This window comes from Nematostella vectensis, chromosome 1 (genome assembly GCF_932526225.1).
Source record: "Nematostella vectensis chromosome 1, jaNemVect1.1, whole genome shotgun sequence".
NCBI classification, from domain to species: Eukaryota; Metazoa; Cnidaria; class Anthozoa; order Actiniaria; family Edwardsiidae; genus Nematostella; species Nematostella vectensis.
Genome location: NC_064034.1, coordinates 11651622 through 11678851, shown reverse-complemented (window position 1 = coordinate 11678851; position 27230 = coordinate 11651622). Strand labels below are relative to the sequence as shown.

At 38.1% G+C, this 27230-nt stretch overlaps 4 protein-coding genes across 4 annotated transcripts; 2 read left to right on the top strand and 2 right to left on the bottom strand.

Moving 5' to 3' along the window:
• Positions 1 to 59: 59 nt before the first annotated feature.
• On the bottom strand, positions 60 to 7175 carry LOC5517449 (mannose-1-phosphate guanyltransferase beta). Its single transcript, XM_001637415.3, has 10 exons — positions 6909 to 7175; positions 6405 to 6485; positions 5810 to 5858; positions 5345 to 5487; positions 4943 to 5101; positions 4438 to 4516; positions 4169 to 4296; positions 2747 to 2825; positions 2455 to 2558; positions 60 to 761 (listed from the first exon to the last, which is right to left on the bottom strand). The coding sequence occupies exons 1-10, from the start codon at positions 7035 to 7037 to the stop codon at positions 630 to 632; spliced, it is 1083 nt and encodes a 360-aa protein (XP_001637465.1). The 5' UTR covers positions 7038 to 7175; the 3' UTR covers positions 60 to 629.
• A 265-nt stretch (positions 7176 to 7440) lies between these two features.
• LOC5517389 (twinfilin-1) lies at positions 7441 to 13930 on the top strand. The gene is made up of 10 exons (XM_001637344.3): positions 7441 to 7595; positions 8595 to 8672; positions 8834 to 8884; positions 9445 to 9572; positions 9955 to 10050; positions 10141 to 10245; positions 10687 to 10815; positions 11289 to 11442; positions 12534 to 12655; positions 12943 to 13930. Exons 1-10 carry the CDS (start codon positions 7571 to 7573, stop codon positions 13099 to 13101), a joined length of 1047 nt encoding a protein of 348 aa, XP_001637394.2. The 5' UTR covers positions 7441 to 7570; the 3' UTR covers positions 13102 to 13930.
• A 3153-nt stretch (positions 13931 to 17083) lies between these two features.
• On the top strand, positions 17084 to 21505 carry LOC116601153. The gene is made up of 3 exons (XM_032361816.2): positions 17084 to 17810; positions 20880 to 21008; positions 21294 to 21505. The coding sequence occupies exons 1-3, from the start codon at positions 17751 to 17753 to the stop codon at positions 21447 to 21449; spliced, it is 345 nt and encodes a 114-aa protein (XP_032217707.1). The 5' UTR covers positions 17084 to 17750; the 3' UTR covers positions 21450 to 21505.
• An 898-nt stretch (positions 21506 to 22403) lies between these two features.
• LOC5517450 lies at positions 22404 to 26992 on the bottom strand. The gene is made up of 6 exons (XM_032387416.2): positions 26680 to 26992; positions 25406 to 25516; positions 24648 to 24752; positions 24302 to 24406; positions 23085 to 23200; positions 22404 to 22730 (listed from the first exon to the last, which is right to left on the bottom strand). Exons 1-6 carry the CDS (start codon positions 26680 to 26682, stop codon positions 22673 to 22675), a joined length of 498 nt encoding a protein of 165 aa, XP_032243307.2. The 5' UTR covers positions 26683 to 26992; the 3' UTR covers positions 22404 to 22672.
• Positions 26993 to 27230: the final 238 nt, after the last annotated feature.

The following is a 27230-nucleotide window of genomic DNA, read 5'->3' as shown; positions in this document are numbered from 1 at the left end:
TTGAAATGATTATCAAATTGGAATAGGGTCTAAAAAGTGTAAGGCGTCCGACACGCAAGTAAAGTACTTGTTATTTTTATTTTACATGAATTTACATTAGTTGTTAGTAACAGAACAGCCCTATCTACATCACTGCGCATGCTCGATGGCAACCAGCGGCTACTTGGGGACTTACCGCGCGAGAGCCTGGGAAGTGGCCTGCGGTGACCACTTGGTAATTTAGTATGCATTACTGTCACAAATACTTATTAAAATTCACCATTTATTTACCCTATCATTTTTAAAATGACTGCTTGCTGTTTGACAAGCTTCCCAAAGGAAATGGGTAATCCTGGGGTTTGTTGTATGTTTGGTTTGTTGCACGTCTTCTAGTGTAGACGTTCTTGGTCGAAAAATAACTCCGTGAGGTGAGGGTATAGGCATTTTCGGAAGAAGAAAATCTTTGACATGCGGAGGAAAAACCATTTGCCCTAAAAACCTAAAATGCTCGTGAAATATGACCAGCTATATTATTATGATACAATTCTTGCGGATGTTATTTTCCGTCTGATTGGTAAACGTATTACTTTGATTGGCGTGCGCTTTAATTTGATTCGTGGATTAAACTCTAATTTAAGCTGTAGTTACGGCTACATGATGATCTGTGGTTCTGGCGAAGATGCTCCTATTGACTTATGGGGAAGAATCCGCCCACCATTGATGTACAGCTCGTCTTTTACGATCACATCCTCGCCGAGGACAGACACGCCTTCCATGCGCACCTAACGAGAGGGACACATAACTGCTTTAGAGTAAACTCAGTGACGTATTGTATAGAAAAGATAAACCTTTAGAGGGACACAGAAATGCTTTAGTGTAAACCCATTGACGTACGGAAAAGATAAACCTTCAGAGGGACACAGAAATGCTTTAGTGTAAACCCAGTGACGTACGGAAAAGATAAACCTTCAGAGGGACACAGAAATGCTTTAGTGTAAACCCAGTGACGTACGGAAAAGATAAACCTTCAGAGGGACACAGAAATGCTTTAGTGTAAACTCAGGGACGTACTGTATAGAAAAGATAAACCTTCAGAGGGACGCAGAAATGCTTTAGTGTAAACTAGGGACGCACGGAAAAGATAAACCTTCAGAGGGACAAAGAAATACTTTAGTGTAAACTCAGGGACGTACTGTATAGAAAAGATAAACCTTTAGAGGGACACAGAAATGCTTTAGTGTAAACCCATTGACGTACGGAAAAGATAAACCTTCAGAGGGACGCAGAAATGCTTTAGTGTAAACCCAGTGACGTACGGAAAAGATAAACCTTCAGAGGGACACAGAAATGCTTTAGTGTAAACCCAGTGACGTACGGAAAAGATAAACCTTCAGAGGGACACAGAAATGCTTTAGTGTAAACTCAGGGACGTACTGTATAGAAAAGATAAACCTTCAGAGGGACGCAGAAATGCTTTAGTGTAAACCCAGTGACGTACGGAAAAGATAAACCTTCAGAGGGACACAGAAATGCTTTAGTGTAAACCCAGTGACGTACGGAAAAGATAAACCTTCAGAGGGACACAGAAATGCTTTAGTGTAAACCCAGTGACGTACGGAAAAGATAAACCTTCAGAGGGACACAGAAATGCTTTAGTGTAAACTCAGGGACGTACTGTATAGAAAAGATAAACCTTCAGAGGGACGCAGAAATGCTTTAGTGTAAACCCAGTGACGTACGGAAAAGATAAACCTTTAGAGGGACACAGAAATGCTTTAGTGTAAACCCAGTGACGTACGGAAAAGATAAACCTTCAGAGGGACACAGAAATGCTTTAGTGTAAACTCAGGGACGTACTGTATAGAAAAGATAAACCTTCAGAGGGACGCAGAAATGCTTTAGTGTAAACCCAGTGACGTACGGAAAAGATAAACCTTCAGAGGGACGCAGAAATGCTTTAGTGTAAACCCAGTGACGTACGGAAAAGATAAACCTTCAGAGGGACAAAGAAATACTTTAGTGTAAACTCAGGGACGTACTGTATAGAAAAGATAAACCTTCAGAGGGACACAGAAATGCTTTAGTGTAAACCCAGTGACGTACGGAAAAGATAAACCTTCAGAGGGACACAGAAATGCTTTAGTTTAAACTCAGGGACGTACTGTATAGAAAAGACAAACCTTCAGGGGGACGCAGAAATGCTTTAGTGTAAACTCAGTGACGTACTGTATAGTATAGAAAAGACAAACCTTCAGGGGGAAACAGACACGCGTAAATGCAAACTCAGGGACGTATAGAAAATATAAACCTTCAGGGGGATTTTTTATACTTGTCAGTTGTTAGGAATAACACCGTATATAACAAGCTGTACGTTCAATCCAACTCTATTCCAAGAGTCGGTGTAATGAGTGCTTATAAGGCCCTGACATTCCACTTAACATACTTTGCAGCCACTTTTCTTAACTTGTAACGTACCCACTGTCCTACGACTGACTTCCAGCCAATGATGGAGGACTGTATCCACGAATGCGAGCGAATAGTGGCATCCTTTAAAACCACACACCGGGAGAGGCAAGCACCTGGAAAATTATATCCGAGGTAAACTTAAATAAAGTACTAAAAGACAATGATAACACAATAAGCAATCAGTAAGCCAAGCTCTTTTCAACAGGGAGTTTAATATTTAAGCCCATCCATTCATAAAGCCACCATTTTATGCCACTTTTAATTGCAATTAACGTACTGACATAATTCTTACAACACTCACCATCTTGTACAACAACGCCAGGTCCGATAACCACATTGGGACCAATTCTACAGTGGTCTCCTATTTTGCTTGTAGGACACTGCAAGGAACAATTACACTTGAATTAGTTTAAAAAGTCCATCATCAATATAACTATAAATAGTCAAGCCATAGGTCCCTGCATACAAGACCACACCCATACCAAAGGGTAAGGGGGTTCATATGACCCCCTTTTATGACATTGTATTGTAAAATACTACTGTATACATAAGAATAAATAACTAATTTAATCTATTGATTTATCAAATCATGATAGAATATGTAAAGAAACCCACACTTTAAATCTTTGAGTCATTCAGAAGGGGAAAAAAAAGGAAAACCAACAGAGGTGTGTGGACAAACTGAGTGGACTCAGAATCCACGCAAAATCCACGTAGAATGTTAAAAACATTCAGTCTGTACTGTAAGGGACCAATTTTGAGTGAAATCATTATTGAAATTGGAGATCTACAGTAGTTGGTTTACTCAACGCAAGTTTGAGTAAAATGTTCAGACTGTACCAAAACCAAAATGTCCAATCTGCTTGATGTGAAACGTTAAAACCCCAATATTCTAACCTGATGATTATTTTAGTTTTTCATGAGCATTAAAAAATGTCACTTTTCAACCAAGTGCCACTTTAATTTGTCTTTCATTATTCTGTCAACCCTTGTCAATAACTGCTTTCTGCCTTCCATCTTTCAAACTAACAGAATCAAATTTGGTGCTTTTTGATTGAACGGAACCTTGCGGGATGTGGCGTTTTCTGTGGGGATGTGGAGTCTTCTGTGCTGGCCAATGGAAACGCTTAAATGATTTTAGAGGATGGAAAATTGAAGCAATAGATGCAAGATTAAAAACGTCTGGGGTGTAGCTAGAGCAACAAAAGTCCCAAAACATTTTGATTCGATACATACTACTAATACATTGCTGATAAAACCAGTTCTAAAAAGCTTTGATTTGATACAGACTACTAATGCATTGCTGATAAAAACCAGTTCTAAAAAGCTTTGATTCGATACATACTACTAATACATTGCTGATAAAACCAGTTCTAAAAAGCTTTGATTCGATACATACTACTAATACATTGCTGATAAAACCAGTTCTAAAAAGCTTTGATTCGATACATACTACTAATACATTGCTGATAAAACCAGGTTCTAAATAGCCTTAACTTGATACATACTGCTATACATTGCTGATAAAACCAGTTCTAAAAAGCTTTGATTCGATACATACTACTAATACATTGCTGATAAAACCAGGTTCTAAATAGCCTTAACTTGATACATACTGCTATACATTGCTGATAAAACCAGGTTCTAAATAGCCTTAACTTGATACATACTGCTATACATTGCTGATAAAACCAGTTCTAAAAAGCTTTGATTTGATACATACTACTAATACATTGCCAATGATTCCAGGCCCCTCATGAAGAAGCTCTGGTGATTTTTTCCTCAGCGAATTCAGGTACATGCACATTCCAGTGAGAAAGTCTTTTGGTTGGCCTACATCCATCCAAAACCCTACAGGCAGGATGAAAGGTAACAGTGAGTACTCTAATATACATGTTCCCATTTTCTGGGGCTTACACTGCCCTTGCCATGAAAGCTTAAGAATCTAAACAAAAAAAATATTAAGAGAACAGATGTGCATAATATACATACCTTGTAAATCAAATGCAAATAATTGTGAATCTTTAGCCATGAATGGAAAGACCTCCTTTTCTATAGAAGTTGGTCTCATCTGCAAGAACGATAACAAAAAAAACAGAATAGATACAACAAAATACTATAGGCTAAAAAGCTCATTAAAATCTACCAATATAAATGAAAATGTACAAGAAACAAGTCAAAGTACACACTACAATTGGTTCAATATTTTTGGGGGTATTTTTTTGTATGTACTGTACAGTAGGTCAACATTTTACTCATAAGTGAGAAGATTTTGTAAACTTGAGGCAGCAGGAAGTGTAGTTAAAATTATCATAAAATTGCTACATAACAGTAGCTGGGAAAATGTTCAGAAGTCAGGTATTTTAGGGGTATGATAATTCAGGGACACGTAGTTTTGGGATGGTAGGTTACAGCACTTGATATCATTTTTATAGCTGAATACTCCCCCTTTTACTATACTTTTAGATGCTTGGTATACTATTGAAATCTGGCTTACCTCAATTCTGTTGAGAATAGATGGGTTGAATATATACATTCCAGCGTTGATTTTATTTGAAACAAAAACTTCAGGTTTCTCAACAAATCTCTCTATGCAACCGGTCTCTGAGTTGTACACTACAACACCATACTTGGAAGGTTCTTCAACTTTGGTTACCTGCAGATATAAGGAGAAAAATGATTAAAAAATGGGGCAATATACATAAGGGCATGGCCTGAAGGTGCAGAATATAGCTCTCCCCTCCCCCTTGAAATTCAGATATTGTGAATGACCAGAGTTACTGTATGACGAGGCTGACTTCAAATCATTCACTAGAAAGACTATACAACTTTCAGTTGAGTTGGTTGCTGGTTTAAAACGAAAAGAAAAGGGGGTTTTAGCATAAGTCGTAGAGCTTACAACAATTGTTCCTTCTTTGCCATGCTTTTTATGAAACTCCACCATCTCTCTGAATGGAAAGTCACAGATCACATCACTGTTTAGCACAAAGAAGGGCTCATTGTTGACTGTGAGGTAGTCATGTGCCAACGCGAGTGGACCAGCTAAGGATAGAAAAAAAAACACGAAAAAAACATTAAGTTTCTAAAATTGCTGACTCATGACCAAGCCTAGAATTAGAAGTTGAAGAACCTTTGGCTCAGTTGGGCAAACTTTTTGTTTTATCTGTTACATATACTTACAATGCAAGAATACTTCTGAAGGATAAAAATTATTTTTATGCTTTTTTTTTAACATTAATTATACAAATACAAATGTGTGCTATTCTGATGTACTGTAATGCCTACTCTATTCAAAGACATGGTACTGTAACGTAAGAGAGAGTAAAGTGACTGCATTTTAAAAACATGCCATCATCTACTGTACCTGTTCCTAGAGGCTCCTTCTCTTGTGAAATTGTAATCTTGATGCCAAGCTAAAAACAAACACCAAAATAAGGCATATTAGCACATGTGCCCACTCTTCTCCCCTCCCTTCACAATTACAAGTCAATAGTAACCTTAAGAGTTATGGTGGCACAACACAAGCATTTTCACACTAAAAATAAAAACATTGTTGAATGATTAAAGAATGTTGACCAGCAACTTGTAACATTTGAAAATACCACAATTTTCTAGAACTTTAATTTTTGTATTGAAACTATCTATTCGTTCACTTGAATTTTGCGACAGAAGGTTCACAATGGACTATTTGGCCAGGTTCACAATGGAAACTTCAATCAGAATTTTAGCATTGAATTGGACATCCATTAGTAGGTTTGTATTGGCTCGTGTACTTTCTAAAAAAATCATTAGCACTTTTATGAAATCAATAAACAAAAACATGCATTTGATTGAGTGTTTTGGACATTTCTTACTGAAATTTCCATTGTGCTCTTGAGGCTTCTTAAGTGTTATTGTATAGGTGTTCGCTTTGAAGACAGTGCTTTTGCGCTTGGGTGAATATCCCTGAGTTAACTCACCTTTTGTTCTTGCTCTTTCATTTCTTTCTCTAATAGTTCTGCTCTGTAACTTACGGCCAAGATAATATGTTTGACTCCAGCCTACAGCAAAATGATCAATAGTTTACACTACTATAGTGAGGGGTGGGGGTGTTTAGGGGGAGGTGGTGGTGTCTTTCCAAGAATCATATATATTTATTATTTTAAAAGTTATGTAGCAACAAAGAATTGATAATGGTGAAATTATTATGTAGTAAATCACATTATTTCAGCTCTTCTAGTAACAAATATCAATTTTAGATACAATGTCAAACATAAACAAAACAAAGAAATGTTATTCAGCTGACGTGGAAACCGTTCCAAGGAGTTCTTGCAAAAAAATTGATCTTCATTCATATATATTAACACCCCTCCACAATTTCCAAATGCTTTTTATCAATCACTCAATTCCAATAATGCCAGCTTAAAGTTACCTTATAAATATTATGAAAATAAGCGAAGGAAACTTCGCAAACATCGTATTACCTGGACTAATGCTTCAACTTGGTGCAAGAGCATCGGCTTGTTGCAAAATTCAACCAAAGGTTTCGGTTTAGAAAGAGTGAGCGGCCGAAGCCGAGTCCCGTAGCCTCCAACAAGAATAAGAGCCTTCATTTGTGTTAATTGTAGAGGTCGGAGGAAAAGAATCTTTGAGTATGAAATGAATAGAATTGGCGACTTGTCACACACACCGATTTGCGAAGTGCAACGTGTCGAGTGAGAACACGGTAGGAAGAAATTATCTTTTGATATATCAGTTATACATGGCCGGTTTTTATTTTCTGCTTTTTTCTTTGAAACCCCAATTGAATATTACATAAAAGCAATGAAATAATTTGAATAATATGAATAATATGAACAAGAAATATATACTCTCATTTTCACAATGTTATGCTGGTTCTTTCGAGATGTTATCAAACAGCTAAAAAAAATTCTCTCAAGCTGACAAACCTATTCCATACAGGATGAGTAGGTAACCAGGCAACTTGAAAATCAAGCGGAAGTAGTATAGCGGAAGTGACGTATCCTGACGTCACTACACTTTACCCGGCGAATGTTACAGGCTGCTTCAAGATTTCTGAGTATTTTCAAAGATTTCTGTTTTTATTTGGTTCCTCTTACCGGGGTCGGATCGCTAAGAGCCGATCATGTCTCATCAAACAGGCATTCAAGGTAAGAAATATTGACTTAGACCGGTTTTTCAACCTCAGGTTGCCAACATTTTCACGAATTCTTCGGGACTACTCGGTTGAAAGCCCCTGCTGAATGTCCAATTGCAAACCTTCTTATCTTTCAATGATTTTCGAATTACTTAAATGTGGTGAGGTCTATTTCATTATCATGCTCTTTGTCTTGAAGTATATAAACGCTCTCACCTAAAGACCCAATCCATAACACATTTCCTTGCTTGATCATAATGAACGATCAAATTTGCACCCAGCCATGTTTGTGCAAGTTTGTAAGAGTAAGAATCTATTTTGATGGATCACGATTTCCTTTTTGATAATTTTGAAGCCACATATCACTTTTCTCCAAGTAAAAAAGTTTGCTGATAAGATAAGCGTATTGTGGATTGTTTACTGCAAGTTGTAATGCAACGTGTAGTGTATAGCATTTGTTTTGAACCTACCCTCCGCCTTTATCGTCCCTTATCAACACATTGTCCGGGCATTTGGATGGCAGTCATTACCATAAGAATCTCAGGTAGTGATAATCACTATCAGATTATAGCTTACAGATTAGTAGAGACACTGAAGACAATAAGTTAGCAATTTCAATATGTGGTAGAAATAATAAAGTGCTTAATTCCATTGTTGTCGCAGTAATTTGGAATTGTTTGTTGTTTGGGTGAGAGTATTGAAACAATAGTCTAAAGGTTTGATTGTGACAAAATACTATATATATTTTTCTACACTGAAACTGGTGAAGTCCCTGGAGATTCAGGAAGATCAGTGTTTAGTGTTTTGCCCTCTTTTATTGGACATACAGTATATCACACTGACACAAGATTTGTCAAGGGGGGGGGGGAGGGTTGACATGCATAGACATCATATACAAATATTAAAGAATAAGAATATGCTGGGTTTTTTTTAGTTTAGAGGTGTGTGTACGCCCATCCCTAGCTGACACACATATTGATCTGCCTACATGTGAATTGTTTTCGTCTTTCAGCCAGTGAAGACCTTAAATCTGTGTTTGCAAGGTCCAAAGATGGTGATATTAGAATGATCAAAGTAGGCATAGAAAATGGTGTGTATAAAAAAAGATGATTATTATGTTAAACTATGTTTAACTTATTTTTTTTATACCAACAGAGGAACTTATTTGTATTACAAGGATAATTATTGTTTGAATTTAAGTGTATTTTGAATACAGAACAAACTATGTTTTACTTTTTTTTATTCCAACAGAGGAACTTATTTGTATTACAACAACTGAACCAAAGAAAGACTGGGAGAGAGATATCCTTTTGCTATAAAAACTGTATCAATTAGGTGTAGTTCTAATGACACCAAATTGTTTTGATAGAATTATCACCAGGGGCTGGGGCACACCCTTCCTTGGCTCAGGAAATACATTGTAGAAAAACAATTCAGGTTTTCTGGGCATCAGAAATAGCCTAGTGGTGTAGGGTTTGCTTCAGACATGTCAGATCGGCATGATATTTTTTTCAGAACTTTAAAAATTCAGCTCTCTTCATTGGGGGCAGGGGGATGTGAATCCCTCATCTTATTGGATTACAGTATTAAGGCGGCAGTCCCTTCTTTTATTGCACTTCAAGGGGAGCCATCTTTGGTGACAGTGAAGACCCCCTTTTGAGCATTCACATGACAAATTTTTTTTCACTGTATTGACGAGATTTAGCTTAAAAGTCATTTGCAAGTGCATATGATCATATGCACATGATCTTACTCTGAACAGTCATTTCACTCAATGAACCCTGGATACCCACCTGGCCACCCAAAAAACTTTGTGTGTTGTGTTGACAACATCTAACTCTTCTGTCCTTGACTGGTTCTACATTATGATGATGCTGTAGTTAGACACCTGGAGGAGAAGCAGCCCTGCTATATTCTGTACAGATTGGATTCTAAGAACAACCAGGGATATGAATGGCTTTTCATTGCATACTCTCCTGACTTCTCACCGGTACAGTTTAAAGTGTCCTTGGAAAACCATACTCTTTTTTTATTGATTAACATACCCTATACTTCGCTCCTCCTGTTTGCTACAGATGGCCCTAATGCAGCCAAAAACAGACTAGTTTACAATAATAACATTTATTTTCTAATAAATGTCTCACAAAGTTGCATGGAGCACAGATCACCTTGCTGAGAATATAAATCATGTGAAGATTGCTCAAGGCCCATAGCTAATGTAGGATTTTGAGCTCACATGCCTTCTATCTTCTAGACAAGTGGGGTGGATCATTCTCACCCCTGAGTCTTGCCCCCCCCCCTGGCTACAGGGCTGAGCTCATTGGCAGTCTATAATAAAATTTAAGATTGTTGTTTCTATACCTGTTTTCTAGATTAGACAGAAGATGTTGTTTGCCGGTACTAGAGCAACATTAAAGAAGGAGTTTGGGGGAGGTCACATTAAAGATGAACTTTTTGGAACAAATGTGGTAAGATGAATTAGAACGATTTGCTATGTAGTTTTCTGCTTAAATTTGTTTTCAACCTTATCATTGTGACACTAAATTCTCCCTCAACAGGCTGATGTATGTCTTGATGGATACCATAGTCATATGACGTCGGCAAAGGCTCCTCCTCCTCTGACTAATGAGGAGGCTGAGCTAGAGCTGGTCAAGAAAGAGGAGGTAAGGAGCTTGTGGCAAAGTAAAAAAATGATTAGTGTAGATTAGGTGATGTAGAATTTCCCTGTTGTTCCTTTTTCATAGAGTATAATTGCTAAAAAAATATTTTGCACCATGTCTTATGCCAAAAGTTGTTGCTAACAAGTTTGGTTATATTAAGCCTATTCTCACTAACAATGTAAGTATAGGGACAGAGAAGCAAACAGAGATGTATATGATGGTTACCACACATGAAAGAGAAAACAGAGGGGGGGGGGAGAAAGGGTTACCATTGTTCCTTGTCAATCTCTGTCCACTTATACTATAGGTACTATAGGTTTGTGTGACTTTCAGTCTGCAATTTCCTTCTCTTTCTCTTGTCTCTTTAATAGTCAGTTTTAACCTTGTCTTTTTCTTGTCTTGTCATTAGACTGTTTAAAACCTTATTTCTTTGTTTTTCAACAGGGTGTGAGGACAGAGATAAGCATCAGCACCAAGCAATCTCACATGACAGGTGTTCACTTCCCACCTACAGAAGAGGCTGTCGCTGAGCTTGAGAAAATGAGAAGTGGAGATGTTGGCTACATTCAACTAGTAAGTTAGCCTTACAATAACAGATACCTAAAATACAATAGTAATAAAGGATAAACAACAGCTAAAGAAAGCCACTTGAAATATCAATTACCCTGAATGCTTGTTTTAGCACCCAGCTTCCAATCAGTACCCTGTATGAATAAGCTGCCCGCAATATATTGAACAACCTCCCCTTTGAATAAGTGCCCCTTCCTCCAAAAAAGATATATAACACAATGACAGAATACTAGCCTACCTTTTTAGCACCTACAAGTCACTCCTTTTTATTATGAAACAAAGTCCATTTACTGTGTATCTCCTAAAGTGAAATAATCCTCTGTTTACAAATGCTCTTAGTTTTTCCCAGGTTTAAACTTCATAAATATATAGACACAGTATGGAAATGAAATATGAATCTTAGAATAAGCCCAACACTTCCATAGGGTGCTAAATCGAGCATTCATGGTAGAAAAAGAATGGTTTTATATTTCTAGAAACTCGACCTTGAAAAAGAGATCATCAACCTGGTAAAGAGTGAATTTCATATAGAAGCAGATGACTTGAAGGGCCATGTTCCAAGTGATAGTGCCCGGTACCATTTCTACCTTTTCAAGCACACCTATGAAGGAGATTACCAGGAAAGCATTGGTGAGTTCTGAACAGCATGACATGCCAAGGTACATAGCTAGGGGTGAGCTATCCTCTCGACCACGACAGGAGCAAAAAATGGCAAAGTTCAAATTGTAAGGTCGGGTTAGCTTATATTTGCTTGATTTTTTGCATAGATGTTCCTTGTGTAATATAAAACAAAATAAGCTTTAGTATTTTTTGGTAGATAATCCGTTCTTGAGATATTGCAAATTGTAAGGCTCTTGATTTGTAAGAAATTGCTCAATTTGAGCGAAATCGCTACTTTTTTCATGATTTATGGCAACTTTGCTCAATCATATCTCAAGAACGGATCATCTACCAAACATACTCAAGCTTATTTTGATTTATATTATGCAAGGAACCTGTAGACAAAATATTAACAAAATATAAGCTAACACAACCTTACAATTTGCCAAAAGCAAACTTGGATTATCAGATATTATACTTTTTCCATAAGACATCTATGAATTCTCTCCCTCCCTCCCTCCGTCATTAAACCTTGCTACATATCTGGTGCCAGATAAAGAATTTTAAAGGGATGTTAAATTTATGAAAACTTTACCATAGTTTTATAAGCCTATAATTTCTGGATTTCTGGATTATCAGATATTTATACTTTTTCCATAAGACATCTATGAATTCTCTCCCTCCCTCCCTCCGTCATTAAACCTTGCTACATATCTGGTGCCAGATAAAGAATTTTAAAGGGATGTTAAATTTATGAAAACTTTACCATAGTTTTATAAGCCTATAATTTCTTGCCCCCCCCCCCCCCCCCCACATAGATAGTCTGTGCTTACTTACTGCATTACTTGTATTGTATTATGAAAAGAGGGAGAACATGGTTGATTTTTTAATGGCGCTGATTAGGTACCCTGAAGGTGTTTTGCAAGATATTGAGGGAGGTGGTATGAAGTTTTTTAATTTTCTAAAGGGGGAACAGCTTTTTCAGTGAAAATTCAATTTGTTGATATGAAGGCGCGAAAGGTGCCTAAGATAAATCTCCCAATGAGAGAGTGCTCTGAAGTTATTTTTCCCCTTGTTTACTCATTTTCTGTTACTTACCTTACACATTGTTTGTTCACTAGTGTTTATCTACTCAATGCCTGGTTACAACTGTCCCATCAAAGAGCGCATGCTGTATTCATCATGCAAAGGCCCGCTGGTCTCGTTAGCAGAAGACGATTTGAAGATGGTTATTGTAAAAAAGGTAATGTCACTAATGCCACTATAGTCGATAGAGGGTCTGCGCGATTTTGGGGGGTCCAAATCAAACTTTTTGCAAAGGGAACTATGATTTCAAAACAGAATGTCAGGGATTTTAATGTCCTAAACACCATAATGAAAGTACTAAAGAATCCGATTTCGGACATAACAAGAATTCCCGGCGGGGACTGATAATACAACGTAATAACCGAAATTCCGCTATCAGCCTCAAGCGAACACTAAATTACAATGTTTCGGTGTTCACTGCACTAATTACCGTGTTATGTACAGATTGAAATATCAGACGCCTCCGAGCTCTGCGAAGATTTCTTAATGGAGGAAGTCCACCCCATTAAGAACGTCCACCGCCCGAAGTTCGCCAAGCCAAAAGGCCCCCCCGGACGCGGCGCGCGCAGGATGGTTACCAAGCCCAAGGCTGAGGATGAGTAGAAACTAGATAGGATAAGATATCAAAGCTCACTAGAGTCGTTCACGTATGAGTTACAATTACGACGCGCGCTACCGTGGTCACCTCGAGTTACAATTGCGACGCACGGTACCGTGGCCACATTTACAATGCTTTGAAAATGCTCAAGTTGGCATAACATCATAGTTATAAAGTTCGTCATTCTTGCATCCTGATTGGCTAACTTTCTCAAAAATTTTTGTTTTGGCGGCGACGTTATCGCGAACCACACTTTAACGGAGTCTCTCAGCTATAGCTCCGAAATGAATTTGGTTAAGTGTGAAAAGTTCTCAAGAAAATTTGCCAGAGATTTCTGCCGTTTTTGTTATTATCCAAACATTCTTGCGAACAAAAGAGGTCAAAGCCGACTCAAAGTCATTCGCTGAAACAATCAAGCTGTGTTACAAGCGTTTGCACTTTGGAGTTGTGTTTCGCACAAAGACGTCTTAAAGATAAAAAAAGATGAAAGAAAACCTCGTTAGACTTCCTTCTGTGCCCCTCTGGTGTACGCGATATGTCTTTTATTTTCCGATGTGTTTTCTACGCCTGTGGTGCACACTGGGTGATTTGATTGGCAGCTGTTGTCACATGAAGTGGGGGATGTTCATTGCCACGCATGCGTAAACGACTCTTTTAATTAGTGTTTTGGATCTTTTCGTTCTAATTGTTTTAGTTAAAATTCAGTTTGTAATCCAAGTGTAAGTATTTTTTTTTTCACGCTGGGAAATGCCTAGTTTATTCTCGAGAGAACTTAAACCTTTCAGAGAACGATTTGATACAAAATGAGATTAATAAAATATGTTTAAGATCAAACTGTTTCTCATTTTTGCTGGTGCTGTTATTTTTTCCTTTATGTTCTGACGATAATATCACTAAACAAGCAGCCTCGGCTGGTCGTTCCCTATTTCCTGTTGAGGTGGTCTTTTCGAAACTGTCAGTCTTTCATCTTACCGAAATGAAAGGACATTTCTGCATCTGTTTGCCAAGCGTATGGTTTTCTGTCAGCATTAGCATGTTATTGAGCTCAGTAAAAATGTAGATAAACCGAAAAAATATCGGCGGTCTGTGTACACGGAAAGAAAAGCAATATCCGAAACATAGTCACGTTAAATCCATTCAAAGTCCTCTTAATTTAAACTGGATTTCTTCTCATATAAATAAAAGTATTCTTGATCAGTGATAATATTCAACACGCATAACTCATTGTTACCTTCGGCTTTTTTCAAATAGGAAAAAAAGCTGAACATAAGAATTTTGTTTACTCATTTATATCGGGCTCATGAGGTCGAGGCCTTAAGCTGAAAAAGCTTCTTCGTTTTCAAAGGCTTTTAGAACTCAGCATTCTGTCTATTTGGTTTAAATGGTGTAAACAAAATGCGATCTTTAATGAAACAGGATGTCAGTGAACTTCAAGAAGAATGCTCAATGGAGTCGGATTTAGTGTAACTCATACTCATATATAGCAGCATTATTCGTAGCCATTTGAACATTTCGCACAACTTGAAAGCCGGAATTTCATGAAAACGAATATATTTTCCTTTCATAAGTTGCAAAATATCGCATTTACAAACAAGTGTTTCAGATTTTTTTTACTTCTTATTTTATGATAAGTGTCCACGATATATTTTGTGTCAGATGACAGTGTTTTTTCCTGGGTATTTGTCTACTTAATTAAAGTTAAAACCATTCTGTTTATCGATTTCGTGGTTGTATAAAGCCAATGTACTCATCGGCATTTGCATTTTCACATTCACTTCCGATATGTTAAAATAAAGACGACATTATTTTAAGCCTTTGCTTTCTTATTAAAGAACACGCTCTTATCTTTAGTAAAAGGGAGACAGGAATTGGCTACTTAAAACGATCCACAAGTAGATAGATGCGAGGAAAGGGAGGACAAATAGAAGAGGGGTTGAAGTGAGATATAAGCATGCATCTATCTATGAAGACAGGTTGTTGCCTGCAAGATGTAGTTTACTAAATTAATTTTACCAAATTTTCAGGAAGGCTTCTATTGATAGAAACTTTTAGTTAATGATACAAATGCATGAATATTTCTATCACACTGTTAGTTCAAACATTGAATATTTGACTGAAATAAGAATAGAAAGAAAGCTGTAAAAAAGAACGTTACCAGTCTACTCACTTTAAGAAATGATAGCGGTTTTTTTATTTCCAGACTTTTTTAAAGTGACTCTTTCCACCGGAGAAACATCGAATCCAGAATTTTCTCGAGTTCTCTAGTTGAACAAATATATGTAATATAATAAAACTCACGTTCTAAGGGTGAAATAATTTGACCGAGGGCTAACGCTCGAATCGTCAGCGCAACTACTCTGTTTCACAGAGGCGTTTAACATACTTTTCCATCCTTGTGTTGATGTAGAGCGAGTTCCTAGGGGACGCCTGCCTTGGTATTATGTCGTCACAAACTTATTATTCACTTAAATAAAGCACCTATGGACAGCCAAGAAGAAAGATGATATAACTTTGATGGACTTCGAATTTCATAGTGATTTTGACAAAAACAGTGGTTCTGTATATATATCTTCATATCTGCTATATAATATATATCTACTATTCGAGTTATGGCGTGTAGTATGTGATTCCATTAATTTCTTGGAGATATCTAGCCACTCAGGACAGTTGACGTCAACCCCACAGTAGTATATTAGGTAAATTTGACAAGCAAAAATTTATATGACGTCATTTTTTAAACAGACATGGTTTAAAAATCTTAATATGCTTAAATATGTGAAAAAAAGAAATTGTTAGTCGATGGCAATGGCGTATCCAGGGAGTGGTTTCGTGGGCTCAATAGAACCTCCCTTTTAAGAAAAATGATGATCGTGTTTAGGAGCAAGCAATTGAGGGTTGAGATTTCTTTGGCGTAGTTTTCATAAATGGAACCACCCTTCGAAACATTTTAGCGTAAGGGCTTGCGGTCATGCTGTTTTTCGGTCTTGCCAGTTTTTGGTGCGGTTTTGCGGTCTCGTAAAACAAAAGCAGTTTCAAGACTCTGATGCGTTCCCTTTTTGCGGCTTATGTGAGTTTTTTTTCAGTTTTCGTGGTCCTCTCGCCCCTGTCCCCCCCCCTTATTGAAGATCACGTATTCGTGATCTTTGTCTATCGTATCAGGCATTAGCTTAACATTAACCTCCTGTAATTCAGCTATTTGAATGTACCTACTCGTGTTTTCTTCTAGATCACTTGAACGACCTTATTGCAAAACTTAGACTAATTGCAAAACCAGAGAGAGCAAATCAAGTTTTCCTTTTAATTTGATCTTGCTCCCTAAGAAAATACCCTAAGGGCCTTAAACAAACAGATTAAATGTTCTTGTTCGTTTATTTCTTTTTATTAAATGCACTTGTTACCCACTCTTTGGCTGGGGATTACTTGTGGAATTCGAATAATATTGATTGACAAAGTAGAAAGAGAGGGCCCGCATCCATTAGACCACAAATTGATCAATGAACACTGTAAGATCTGAAGACAGAAAAGGCGTCGGAGGTTAAAACCCTTGAGCGATTGTCAGCAAATGTGTAACCAAAAGTGCGACCTTCAATAGTTGAGAGTCTGGCGCTATATGCTAGAAGGAGAGAGAATTCTTAAAAGTCCTTTATTGTAATTGTTGTTCTTTGTATTTTAGAGAGTGTTTTTATCGTACGTGCTGCTAATAGATCAAAGCCGATAATGACGAACACAAAAAAACGTTGGTATTTCTTAAGGTATATATTTTTTGGTGGTAATAGTGATTATTGTGGTAATAACCAGTCTGCTAGTATAAACATCTTTATTTGTTATTATATTATTTTTACTTTTTATCAAAAAGTGGCTCGTCTCAGCTTTTGGCGGTAACTTAAAGAATGATAGTTTATAAAGCGCGTCGCCTACTCACAAATTCCAAGTAATTATTTAATTTTGGTTAAAATTAACAAAAAATTCTCATGAGAAATTCGTGCATTGCTTGGCATGATATTACATCCCACACAAAACTTACTTTTTTAAGTGTCTAATTTATTATGAATATAAATCGTTGCGTCCTATCGTAGAAGCTCTTTAAAACATCGCGTGGCAAACGGCTATGGATAGAAAGAACTCCCACAGAGAGACGAAACACCGTTATCGTATTGTGTCTAAGAAATCAAAAACTTCACAGCGAAAAAAATATATTGAAATCACTTCCACGGCGAGGCGCCCGTGAACGTTTTCATTCAATGATTACAAATTCGTGCCAGCATTTGTTTCCCAAGCGCTCTAGACTTTCCCCAAGTTGCCCTCTTTGATTTTCCCTAATACGAGCGTGCGATGTAATGGGCATTTTTCTCAGTAAACAAAGCCAATTTCTCGGAATTTGAGAGTCTACAAGCGCTCGTGACCAGTAACGTGAAGTGCCATCGAAAAAAGGGTGGGACACAAGCTATTTCAAAAGCGGGCGAACTCTGTTCAATTCGTGGGATGTTGTCTCAAAGGAATAATTGCTTTGTCTAATTATACAAAGGGGATTTGGCTCCTGTGACGTAACGAACACTATATATTAAACCAACTAAAGTGTTTTAGGGTACTAACTAAAGTTGTACCGGCGCGGTAGTTAGTCAACGGTTAGACTTGGTTAGACCTGTTCAGAACCATGAGACTTGAGATCGCGATTCTGATTTTATCAGCTATGATATGTAGCATCTACGCAAAGGTAGGTCTTTGGTGTTAATATTCTTATCGCACTAAACAAATACGAATTATTAGAACTTTGTATTAACACTCCTAAAGTAATTCTATGATCTTCCAAAACCTTCCTTTTTTAATGCATTACTCAGCTTTTTTCAATATTTTCCTTGATTCAAATGTCCCTATTATATTTCAACATTATAAATGTGTTAGTGCAACGATAACGCAAACATAAAAAAGTGAATGTACTTTCTGCTTTTCGATATTTGATAAATATTTTAATGGTTGTAATTTATTGTTTCTTTTATAACTTCATATTCAGTGGCTGTCATGTCGACAATGTCATGACGGCTTAAGTCACCAAGCGAATGACACTTTTGCAAAACAGCACAATTTTCGAAATGTGTGTTATTTCGTCACTTTCCTTCCTTCTTTTGAATATTGCCATTTAACTATCCTTTTTGTCAGTACTAAGTGATTGAAAAAGAAAAATGATTAAAAATTTTTTTTTCCCAAGCCCATTATTTCCGGGTCTTTTTCTCTGGAAATAGGGCTCAACTCAACTACACAATCAACGGAAGAGCGCCTCAATCAACCACCTTCGAAAGCACTCTAACACACTTCAAAAATGCTATAATCCAGTCTCGTTTAACTTATTGTGTGAGGTAAAAACCCTTTGAAATCGTCTCACTGGGACAAACGCTTGAAATTTTAATTGCATATAGTAGCCGATTTAGTCGTTGCTGCGAAACAATTTCCATATTATTCAAAAACTTACCGGGATATTGTTAAAAGAATCCGCATTTTTGCACCTGTCCGAGAGATATGTCTTACGCAGGCTACTTTCCTGTTTCCCTGCTGTTAACAGGTTAAGGCAAAAGGTGAGAGACATTTCTTCTTTCTTTTCAAGGCCTAGATATCTGTTATAAAAAACGCCACCTTAATCTCATCTCATATTCAGTAAAAATGCTCCGGAGTTTTCGAAGCCTTATGTAAGCTCTCGTTTCCCTACTGCGCGCGAAGAAAGAACTGATTGATAATCGCTTGCTTTGTAGATATTCTTTACTTCTTTTTATGATATTTTTCTTTTGCGGATTCTCCGAACTACGTTTTATTGATTTTATTTTTCAACAATTAGCGATAGACTGTAGCCTCTATGTCACTGTTTGAAGCCGAAATCCAACAGCTGCAGTAGCCGCATATCACAGAAACATTTTTTAAACAAGGGTTTCATTTTTTATTCTCATTCCGATAGTCCGAGCTCGAATTTTGGCTTCGCGAAACAATGATTTGAAAGTGTTGCCCAATAGATTTTGTCCAAAAACATAATGGGATCCGAAAGGGATTAACGTTAACTGGAAAGTGAATTTTGGGAAGGAACGAGGCAATCCATGGCGACCAGACAAATGCATTAATCTAGAGAGGGGAGTTTTCGTTTGTGCCTCTTTAGATTTTCTTATAAAAGATAGCCTTTTTGTATGAAATTTACCATTTTGCTGTCAAACAAGACCATGGGGTATCCCACAGCACATCAAATATCTAAACATTTTCTCTCCTTACCGAAAAAATGAACAGTCCATAAAATGTCGTGCTGGGATTTTTAATTGTTTTTGTTTTATTTGATACGCTAGCCCATTTTTACAGTTTCCAAATAAAGACCTAAGGCGGTAAGATCCCAGTTCTTATTTCCACGTCTACGAACATCTTTCATATACTATTTAGGTAATCAATGCACTTGTTCTGTGTACTTAAATGGGTTGTGTTTCAGCGAGTCCATACAAATCATCGATTGGTTTAGATATTGAAAGTGACATTATTCAAAACCAATTTGGCCAATGTCCGTTTAGATATTACATTTGATGTCACTCAAAACCCGACTCCACCAATGAACGTTTTGTTCCATACAGTCAAATGGGTTTTGCTAGAGCGAGTCGATGCAGGCCAAAAGTGACATCCCACAATCACCATACAAGAATGGTTAATACTTTTTATACACTTCCTTTTTCATAAGAATGTCGGGTCTAGAATTTCCTTTTTTAAGAGCTTACCCTATGTAAGCTAGCTAACTTTTTTTTTCTAAAAGCTCACACACATCATAATGAAAATTTAGTTATCACCATCCATCACGTTTCTTTTTAATCGAGATCTCAAGATCAATGTTTAGTATGAAATTGCAGAATAATTCAGAAAAGCCGTTGCCTTTTTTCTAAAAGCGGCTCTAAGCAGACTGGCCGAGACTGAGTCGACAAAATAATACATGTATGTCTGTCTATATTTATATGATCTGGAAATCTTTTCTAGAGATTTGTTGAATACATGTTTTCGGTGTTGTATTTGGCGTGATTGACATAAAGGGAAATTTTTCATAGACATTGCGCCCGTCTTGTAATTACCGGCATTTAACCAAAACATCCCCTCTTTAACATTCTGAAACAGGAAATAAGCTGAATTTATGGGGCCATAAAACCCAACGTATGACCAAGTTGGGTCTTTTATTGCAGTTGTTTCATGAAATTGATCCCCAGACATACCATTCTAATGACTATTATTACGTTAATGTCTCCGGTTTAAGCTGTTTGATCACGTTTGGTATAAAAATAATAAAATACACACGTACTGTGACGCATGCATGATTTTATTCAGGGCCGTAGCAGGGGGTGGGGCACTGGGGGTTTGTGCCCCCCCCCCCCAATATTTGAAAAAAATATAAGGAAATGACCTTTAGGGGGGTGGCCGTGCCCCCGATACTTTCTTGATGTTTTTGTATTGTGCCCCTCCAATACTCCGAGGCCTGCTACGGCACTGTTATTATTTAGAGCATTGAGAATCTTTTATTCAATTCAATTATTTTTTTATCTGCAACTGTACCCACCGCTCCCCCTTATCCCCCTTCTATATACCCCCCCCCCCCTCACCTTTCTCCCCACCCGAGTCCCCTTCTCCTAAGAATTTGAGTCTCTTATTGCGCATGACAGCCAAGCGTGCTTCGCTGTGCATGTGTTTCGACACTGCGCCATGGTAACTGAGCTTCTTAGCTGTTATGAAGATTATTAACCTCGCTAGGTTCAGATCTCTAAAAGTCCTGTCTCGGCAGGAGGGAGCTAAATGCCGTGACGATTCAGAGTGCATGAGCAGGGAGTGTTGCGCAGGCGCAACAGCCAAGACCTACGGCGCATGTCAATACAGGCCTGTGGCAGGGGACCGCTGTTCACCTCTAATACCGGTATGTGACTGTGCTGTATTTCCGATTTTGCATTAGGCTCGCTTGCTTTATCTTGATTCCATTGGCGGGAGTGAATATGTTGCCACAATAGCTGCAGGCCAGAGCAAGCGATTTGCACTGTGTGTTGTGTACACCATATTTGGCCAGGTTGTGAAATAGAGGGGACCACATTGCAATGTTGCAACCATTTTTTTTTTTAAGAAATGGCAAGATATGTTGTAACACTGAAAACTATCTGGAACCCAGGATACCTGTTAAACGGCATTGTGTCTAATTTTTTCACAGCCAAGATCCACACTACAGTGTCCCTGTGAGGTTGGTTCTACGTGTTCTCTGTCCTTCTACAACCCCGACTTGGAAATCGCGAAATACTACTGTACGAAGATCAAGGTGGCCCCTGGCGAGGCGGAGATAACGGAGATTAAGACTAACTTTAGCTAGAGCTCTTGAAATTTATTAAATAAACCAACCAGCTATAATAAAAAATAAGATTCGGATATTTTATTGATTTTCTTTAAGCGCCCCTAACAGTCCGAATACGACATGTATTTGAATACGACCTTCCTCGGAGAGTTTCTCGGCCTCGGAGAGTTTCAACTTCCGACTCGAGTTGTAGAGGTGTCACATACAACTAAATCGTGCTGTCTGAATCGGCCTTTACGCACACCGATAAAATCCGTCTGCCCAGAATCCTTTGCGCGCCAGTCTTGCAAGTCGATATCTTTTCTTGCAGGAAAACGGTGCACGGAAAGTGGCTAATCTAATAGATTTGTGGGACATTTATGAAATTTGGCTAATTAGTATTGCTATTGCAAGCCGCTTCGCGAGCTCCGCTAATTGATATTGCTATTGCAAGCCGCTTAACGAGCTCCGCTAATTAATATTGCTATTGCGAGCGGATTCGCGAGCTCCGCTAATTGATATTGCTATTGCAAGCGGATTCGCGAGCTCCGCTAATTAATATTGCTATTGCAAGCCGCTTCGCGAGCTCCGCTAATTAATATTGCTATCTATTGCGAGCCGCTTCGCGAGCTCCGCTAATTAATATTGCTATTGCGAGCCGCTTCACGAGCTCCGCTAATTAATATTGCTATTTCGAGCCTCTTCGCGAGCTCCGCTAATTAATATTGCTATTGCAAGCCGCTTCGCGAGCTCCGCTAATTAATATTGCTATCTATTGCGAGCCGCTTCGCGAGCTCCGCTAATTGACCTTATAATGGAAATTATGACAAATGTGTCACACCTTTATGACAAATGAGGAAGTTATGACAAATGTGGCAGGTTGTGACAAATTTGGCCTCAACAAACGACAACCCACTCTAATTTAGCTTTTCCCTTTTTTTTAGCTTTTTCCCCCATCAATTAAGTCAGGGACATGTCTGATCAAACATCATATTTTGGCTAAGAAATTTATTGAAATCTATTTTCTGCTTTGAACAACTCGTCCTAACTCCAAATACATACTTAGACATACTTAGACACACCCTGTTCTGGCATAAGGCCGACCGTGCGCTGTACCATGGTAACGTTTATCAATGTTCACTTTGATTGTTTATAAGCGACGTAGTCCTTTATGAAAAAGGTTAGTTCTTATGGGACAATTTATGATACAAAAATGAAACTTTGTATTCTGGCGAAAATTCGAGTGTTCAATTTACAAATTATTATACGATCGCCACCAAAGTTTGGTTCATAGTGCTGCTTATCTCCTCTTTCACGAATCTGCAGAAAAATAAAACAGGAGCAGTTACATCCTAGACATCCTAGCTTACAAAAACCATCAGATACCAAGTCTATTTTTCATTTCGTGTTTTTTTTCTAAACGAAAAAGTCGTAAGGTGTTGAAATACAGACATTCTGGCTACAAAACAGTGTGCAGGCTTGACATTTTAGGTTATATATTTAAAATAATCATTTCAATCGGGAGGGGCTATTTTATTTCCTCGTTGCCTGAGACCAAGGACTGACCATAAATTTATCTACTAAGTTCTTTTTATAATTCTTAAACGATAGATTTACGTGTATGTGATAGATACGTTTAGGCATATTTGAACGAAACAATAGCATATCTATTACCTGGGGCTAAATGGAGTAGCACACTTTAAAGATTGGGTGACAGCGTTCCCCCAAAGGACATGCAGAATCACTTGAACAGGACGCAATGGGTGGAAAAAAGCCGTCTGCGCGCTTTTCTAAGAAATAAAGAACATAGCAGTTTCATTAGTCAACTACTTATGAGTACATAAGGACACCATATGGACATTAAGGATCTTTAGGCACGACATAAGTACAGTTTAACCTCGTTAATAAGGACATTAAGGATCTTTAGGCACGACAAAAGTATAGTTGAGCCTCGTTAATAAGGACGCCTTCAGGACATTAAGGATATTTAGGCACGACATAAGTACAGTTGAACCTGGTTAATAAGGAAATTAAGGATGTTTAGGCACGGCATAAGTACAGTTGAACCTCGGTAATAAGGACACCTTAAGGACATTAAGGATATTTAGGCACAACATAAGTACAGTTGAACCTCGGTAATAAGGACACCTTCAGGACATTAAGGATATTTAGGCACGACATAAGTACAGTTGAACCTCGTTAAAAAGGACACCTTAAGGACATTAAGGATATTTAGGCACGACATAAGTACAGTTGAACCTCGGTAATAAGGACACCTTAAGGACATTAATAATATTTAGGCACGACATAAGTACAGTTGAACCTCGTTAATAACGACACCTTAAGGACATTAAGGATATTTAGGCACGACATAAGTACAGTTGAACCTCGGTAATAAGGACACCTTAAGGACATTAAGGATATTTAGGCACGACATAAGTACAGTTGAACCTTGGTAATAAGGAGACCTTAAGGACATTAAAGATATTAAGGCACGGCATAAGTACAGCTGAACCTTGTTAATAACGACACCTTCAGGACATTAAGGATATTAAGGCACGACATAAGTAAAGTTGAACCTCGGTAATAAGGAGACCTTTAAGGACATTAAAGATATTTATGCACGACATAAGTACAGTTGAACCTCGGTAATAAGGACACCTTCAGGACATTAAGGATATTTAGGCACGACATAAGTACATTTGAACCTCGTTAATAAGGACACCTTCAGGACATTAAGGATATTTAGGCACGACATAAGTACAGTTGAACCTCGGTAATAAGGACACCTTAAGGACACTAAGGATATTTAGGCACGACATGAGTACAAGTGAGCCCCGTTAACTAGGACACATTAAGCACATATAGGTGCACATCTCGAAGTTTTTTACCTTGGCTAGAGTAGCACACTTTGTAGATCGGATGACAGCGCTCCCCTTCAGGACAACTGAAGTCACTCGAACAGGTCGAGACTTCTGGGAAAATCCCTCGTTTATCTAACAAGTCAATCACACTAGCGTTAGCAAAACGAACTAACAATGTGAAACGAGACCAGCATAAGACTTTTATATTTATGATGAATTGTTGCAGTGCAGCAAAAGATCTGTCTCTTCCAATTGAAAACATCGCGAAATCTAAGTCGGCCAAACCCGGAATTGTCGTGCGCCGCCTCCCGAAATTTTCATGTAACTAACCTTTCATGCAGTGTAACAGAGTCAACAATAATGCAGCCCTTACCCTGACTTGGGAAGCACACTTTGTAGACCGGATGACAGCGTTCCCCCTCAGGACAGCTGAAATCACTCGAGCAGGATGAGACTTCAGGGAAGATTTGGCGTTTGGCTACAAAGATTGAAAAAGCTATTGCAACCTCTAGAATGAACTAGTACCTCAAACTGCAGTTTTTAATAATCTGCGAGCTTTCATCGACGATTTCCAACTGCTTAAAATCGACATTTGGCTTCAGTCATTCAAAATCCTTGAAGCGTTTTCATTGGCCAGCAATGAAATGGTTTCCAGTCATACCACCTCTTCGTAACACGCTGACAAAATCAAAAAGTACCAAATGTAATTCCGTTTTATGAATGACGGAAGCCAGAAAGCATTTTTTTGGTAGTAAAACACTCGTCACACACAGGCGCGTTCACAGGGGGATGCGCAGGGTGCGCGCGCACCTCCCTTGCCTATTCCATATGACACCTATGACTGCGCTCCCCCACCCCACCCCCCCTTAGCCAATCCTGGGAACGCGCCTGACACAAGACGAATCAGTGTCTTTAAAGAACTGTACAGGAGTTGAGCAGTGGCGAATTTAGATATTTGCCGTAAGGGGTTTTGACACAACGACAATTTGGGGACACACCGAAAAAGTTGACCTTAAAGGTGGTTTCGGGGATAGAAATGGAAAGTTTACATTTTTTTTTTTACTCTTCCAAGATCTCTTCTTTTTTTTTGAAGAGTCATAAGAATTGATTGATATTTTGTATTTCTCAAACCTTGGATAGAGTAGCACACTTTGTAGACCGGATGACAGAGCTCCCCATCAGGACAACTGAAGTCACTCGAGCAGGTCGAGACTTCTGGGAAGATTCCATCTGCGCGTTTATCTGTACGCAAGAGAAAATACACACAAAGGGTGTTTGCAGGCATAATGGTTATTTTCGACCAGAAAGCACTTGTCGTAAAATATGATTTATATTAACAATTAGCTATACCATTTACATTAACTGTAGTAATATATGATAACAGTTCATGAAATATTGATATGAGGGAGGCTTTTTTTATTGCTCTTCATCTCATTTTGTGAGCAAAGCTTTAACGAGAATATGTATGTCCGAGCATGATTCAGATGGAACAATCATTCTTTGCTATGTACTTTTCGAAAAGTGCAAATGGACATTTTACACTCAACGACTCATCGTTAACAACATTCTTAAGTAGAAGAGTAGTTTTGAGCAGAGCAGAACAGTACTAGCACACATAATGACTTTTTAAGAGCAGAACTTACTTCATTTACTAAATTCGCGACATATGACACGTCAAACCAGTGAGAGTAATAAAATACGACTAGAATATCCGGTCAGCCTCCATAATTTCCCCCAAAGAGTGGGATATCATATTATAACTTTATACCCATGTAACTTCAACCAAAGTAGGCGTAGATTGACGCTGAGTACTTATGAGTTTAGCCGTCAGAATTTGTGGCGATTGTATGGTTGTAGGGAGGCGCTCCCTACTATACGGAATATTGTTTTTCCCTCATAAAATAACCCCTAGGGCTGGCTCTTATGCTGACCCGCAATCGTGAAGACTCAGTCGGGAAAATTACAGAAAGTTCTAAGATCACTGAGAAAGACATATTCTTAAAAATAGTCTTGGATATACTCAAAAGGGAAATAACATATAAATCATTCAGGGGAAAATAAGCTTTACATTTGGCCTAGAATCTACAATTAGTTAATAGGTGTATTTTTGTGAGCTTTTGGAGAGAGAAAATAAAACGGACCGCGCGAAAGCTGTTGAAAATGGCGCGAAAGGCACTTACTGTAATCGGCAGTAAGTTGTATATTAACAATATTGCCGAGTTACAAAGTTTTCGAAATCTTCCGAAATATTAGCCACAAGCAATTGGGAAAATCTGTAAAAAAATCATGAGTTTCTTAATAAAAAAAGTTTCATGCTAAATCTGTTATAAATGTTTTGTAAGCGAAAAAAGAAAAATAAAGGCAAAAAGGCAAAAGACGAAGGAAATACATTATTTAATTCTTACCATTTACAGGGCCAGCGAAAACGCCCGATGCCAGAACCATCACACAGAATCCTAGCAGATACGAAGAATCCATTGTGTCTTGAACGAGGTCCAACTATTGCACTGGTTCTGAAGACCTTTACGACTCTCTTATAAATCAGCCGAAACACTCCTAAGATATCACGCGGAAATGTCTAGTTATTGTTTTATACATCTAAGGAAGTCAACTAGGGCAATCTACCGAGACGTTTCAACCTCTTGAAAAATCACCTGGGCTCAAATCAATGAAGTTCATCTTTCGCGAAAGTCTCGATGACGCTGCTTTGTGTTAAGATTTTTAATTAGGGCGAGGGGCAGATCGCAGATTGCATTAGTCAAACAAACACACACACCTGCACGCGCGTGTATCGATGTTTTCCATTCACAAAGTGCTAATAAAATTTGTGCTACGCCTGTACCGGTGTTTGCATAGCCATTTCGCTTCCTTTGCTCATAACAAAGACCAATTACACAAACCTATTTCAAGCAACGCCTATTTTAAGTGGGCAATTTTAAGAGGAAAATAAATCTAG

Coding starts and splice junctions, on each gene's coding strand:
- LOC5517389 (XM_001637344.3), top strand. CDS start 7,571: ATGTCTCATCAAACAGGCATTCAAG. Junction 8,885..9,444: donor AAAGAAAGACTGGGAGAGAG/ATATCCTTTTGC, acceptor GACTGGTTCTAC/ATTATGATGATGCTGTAGTT. Junction 9,573..9,954: donor ACTCTCCTGACTTCTCACCG/GTACAGTTTAAA, acceptor CCTGTTTTCTAG/ATTAGACAGAAGATGTTGTT.
- LOC116601153 (XM_032361816.2), top strand. CDS start 17,751: ATGAGACTTGAGATCGCGATTCTGATTTTATCAGCTATGATATGTAGC. Junction 17,811..20,879: donor TATGTAGCATCTACGCAAAG/GTAGGTCTTTGG, acceptor CTGTCTCGGCAG/GAGGGAGCTAAATGCCGTGA. Junction 21,009..21,293: donor GCTGTTCACCTCTAATACCG/GTATGTGACTGT, acceptor ATTTTTTCACAG/CCAAGATCCACACTACAGTG.
- LOC5517449 (XM_001637415.3), bottom strand. CDS start 7,037: ATGAAGGCTCTTATTCTTGTTGGAGGCTACGGGACTCGGCTTCGGCCG. Junction 5,859..6,404: donor TGAAAGAGCAAGAACAAAAG/GTGAGTTAACTC, acceptor GTTTGTTTTTAG/CTTGGCATCAAGATTACAAT. Junction 5,102..5,344: donor GCAAAGAAGGAACAATTGTT/GTAAGCTCTACG, acceptor TTATATCTGCAG/GTAACCAAAGTTGAAGAACC.
- LOC5517450 (XM_032387416.2), bottom strand. Junction 24,753..25,405: donor AGTGTGCTACTCTATCCAAG/GTTTGAGAAATA, acceptor CAATCTTTGTAG/CCAAACGCCAAATCTTCCCT. Junction 24,407..24,647: donor AGTGTGCTTCCCAAGTCAGG/GTAAGGGCTGCA, acceptor TTGACTTGTTAG/ATAAACGAGGGATTTTCCCA.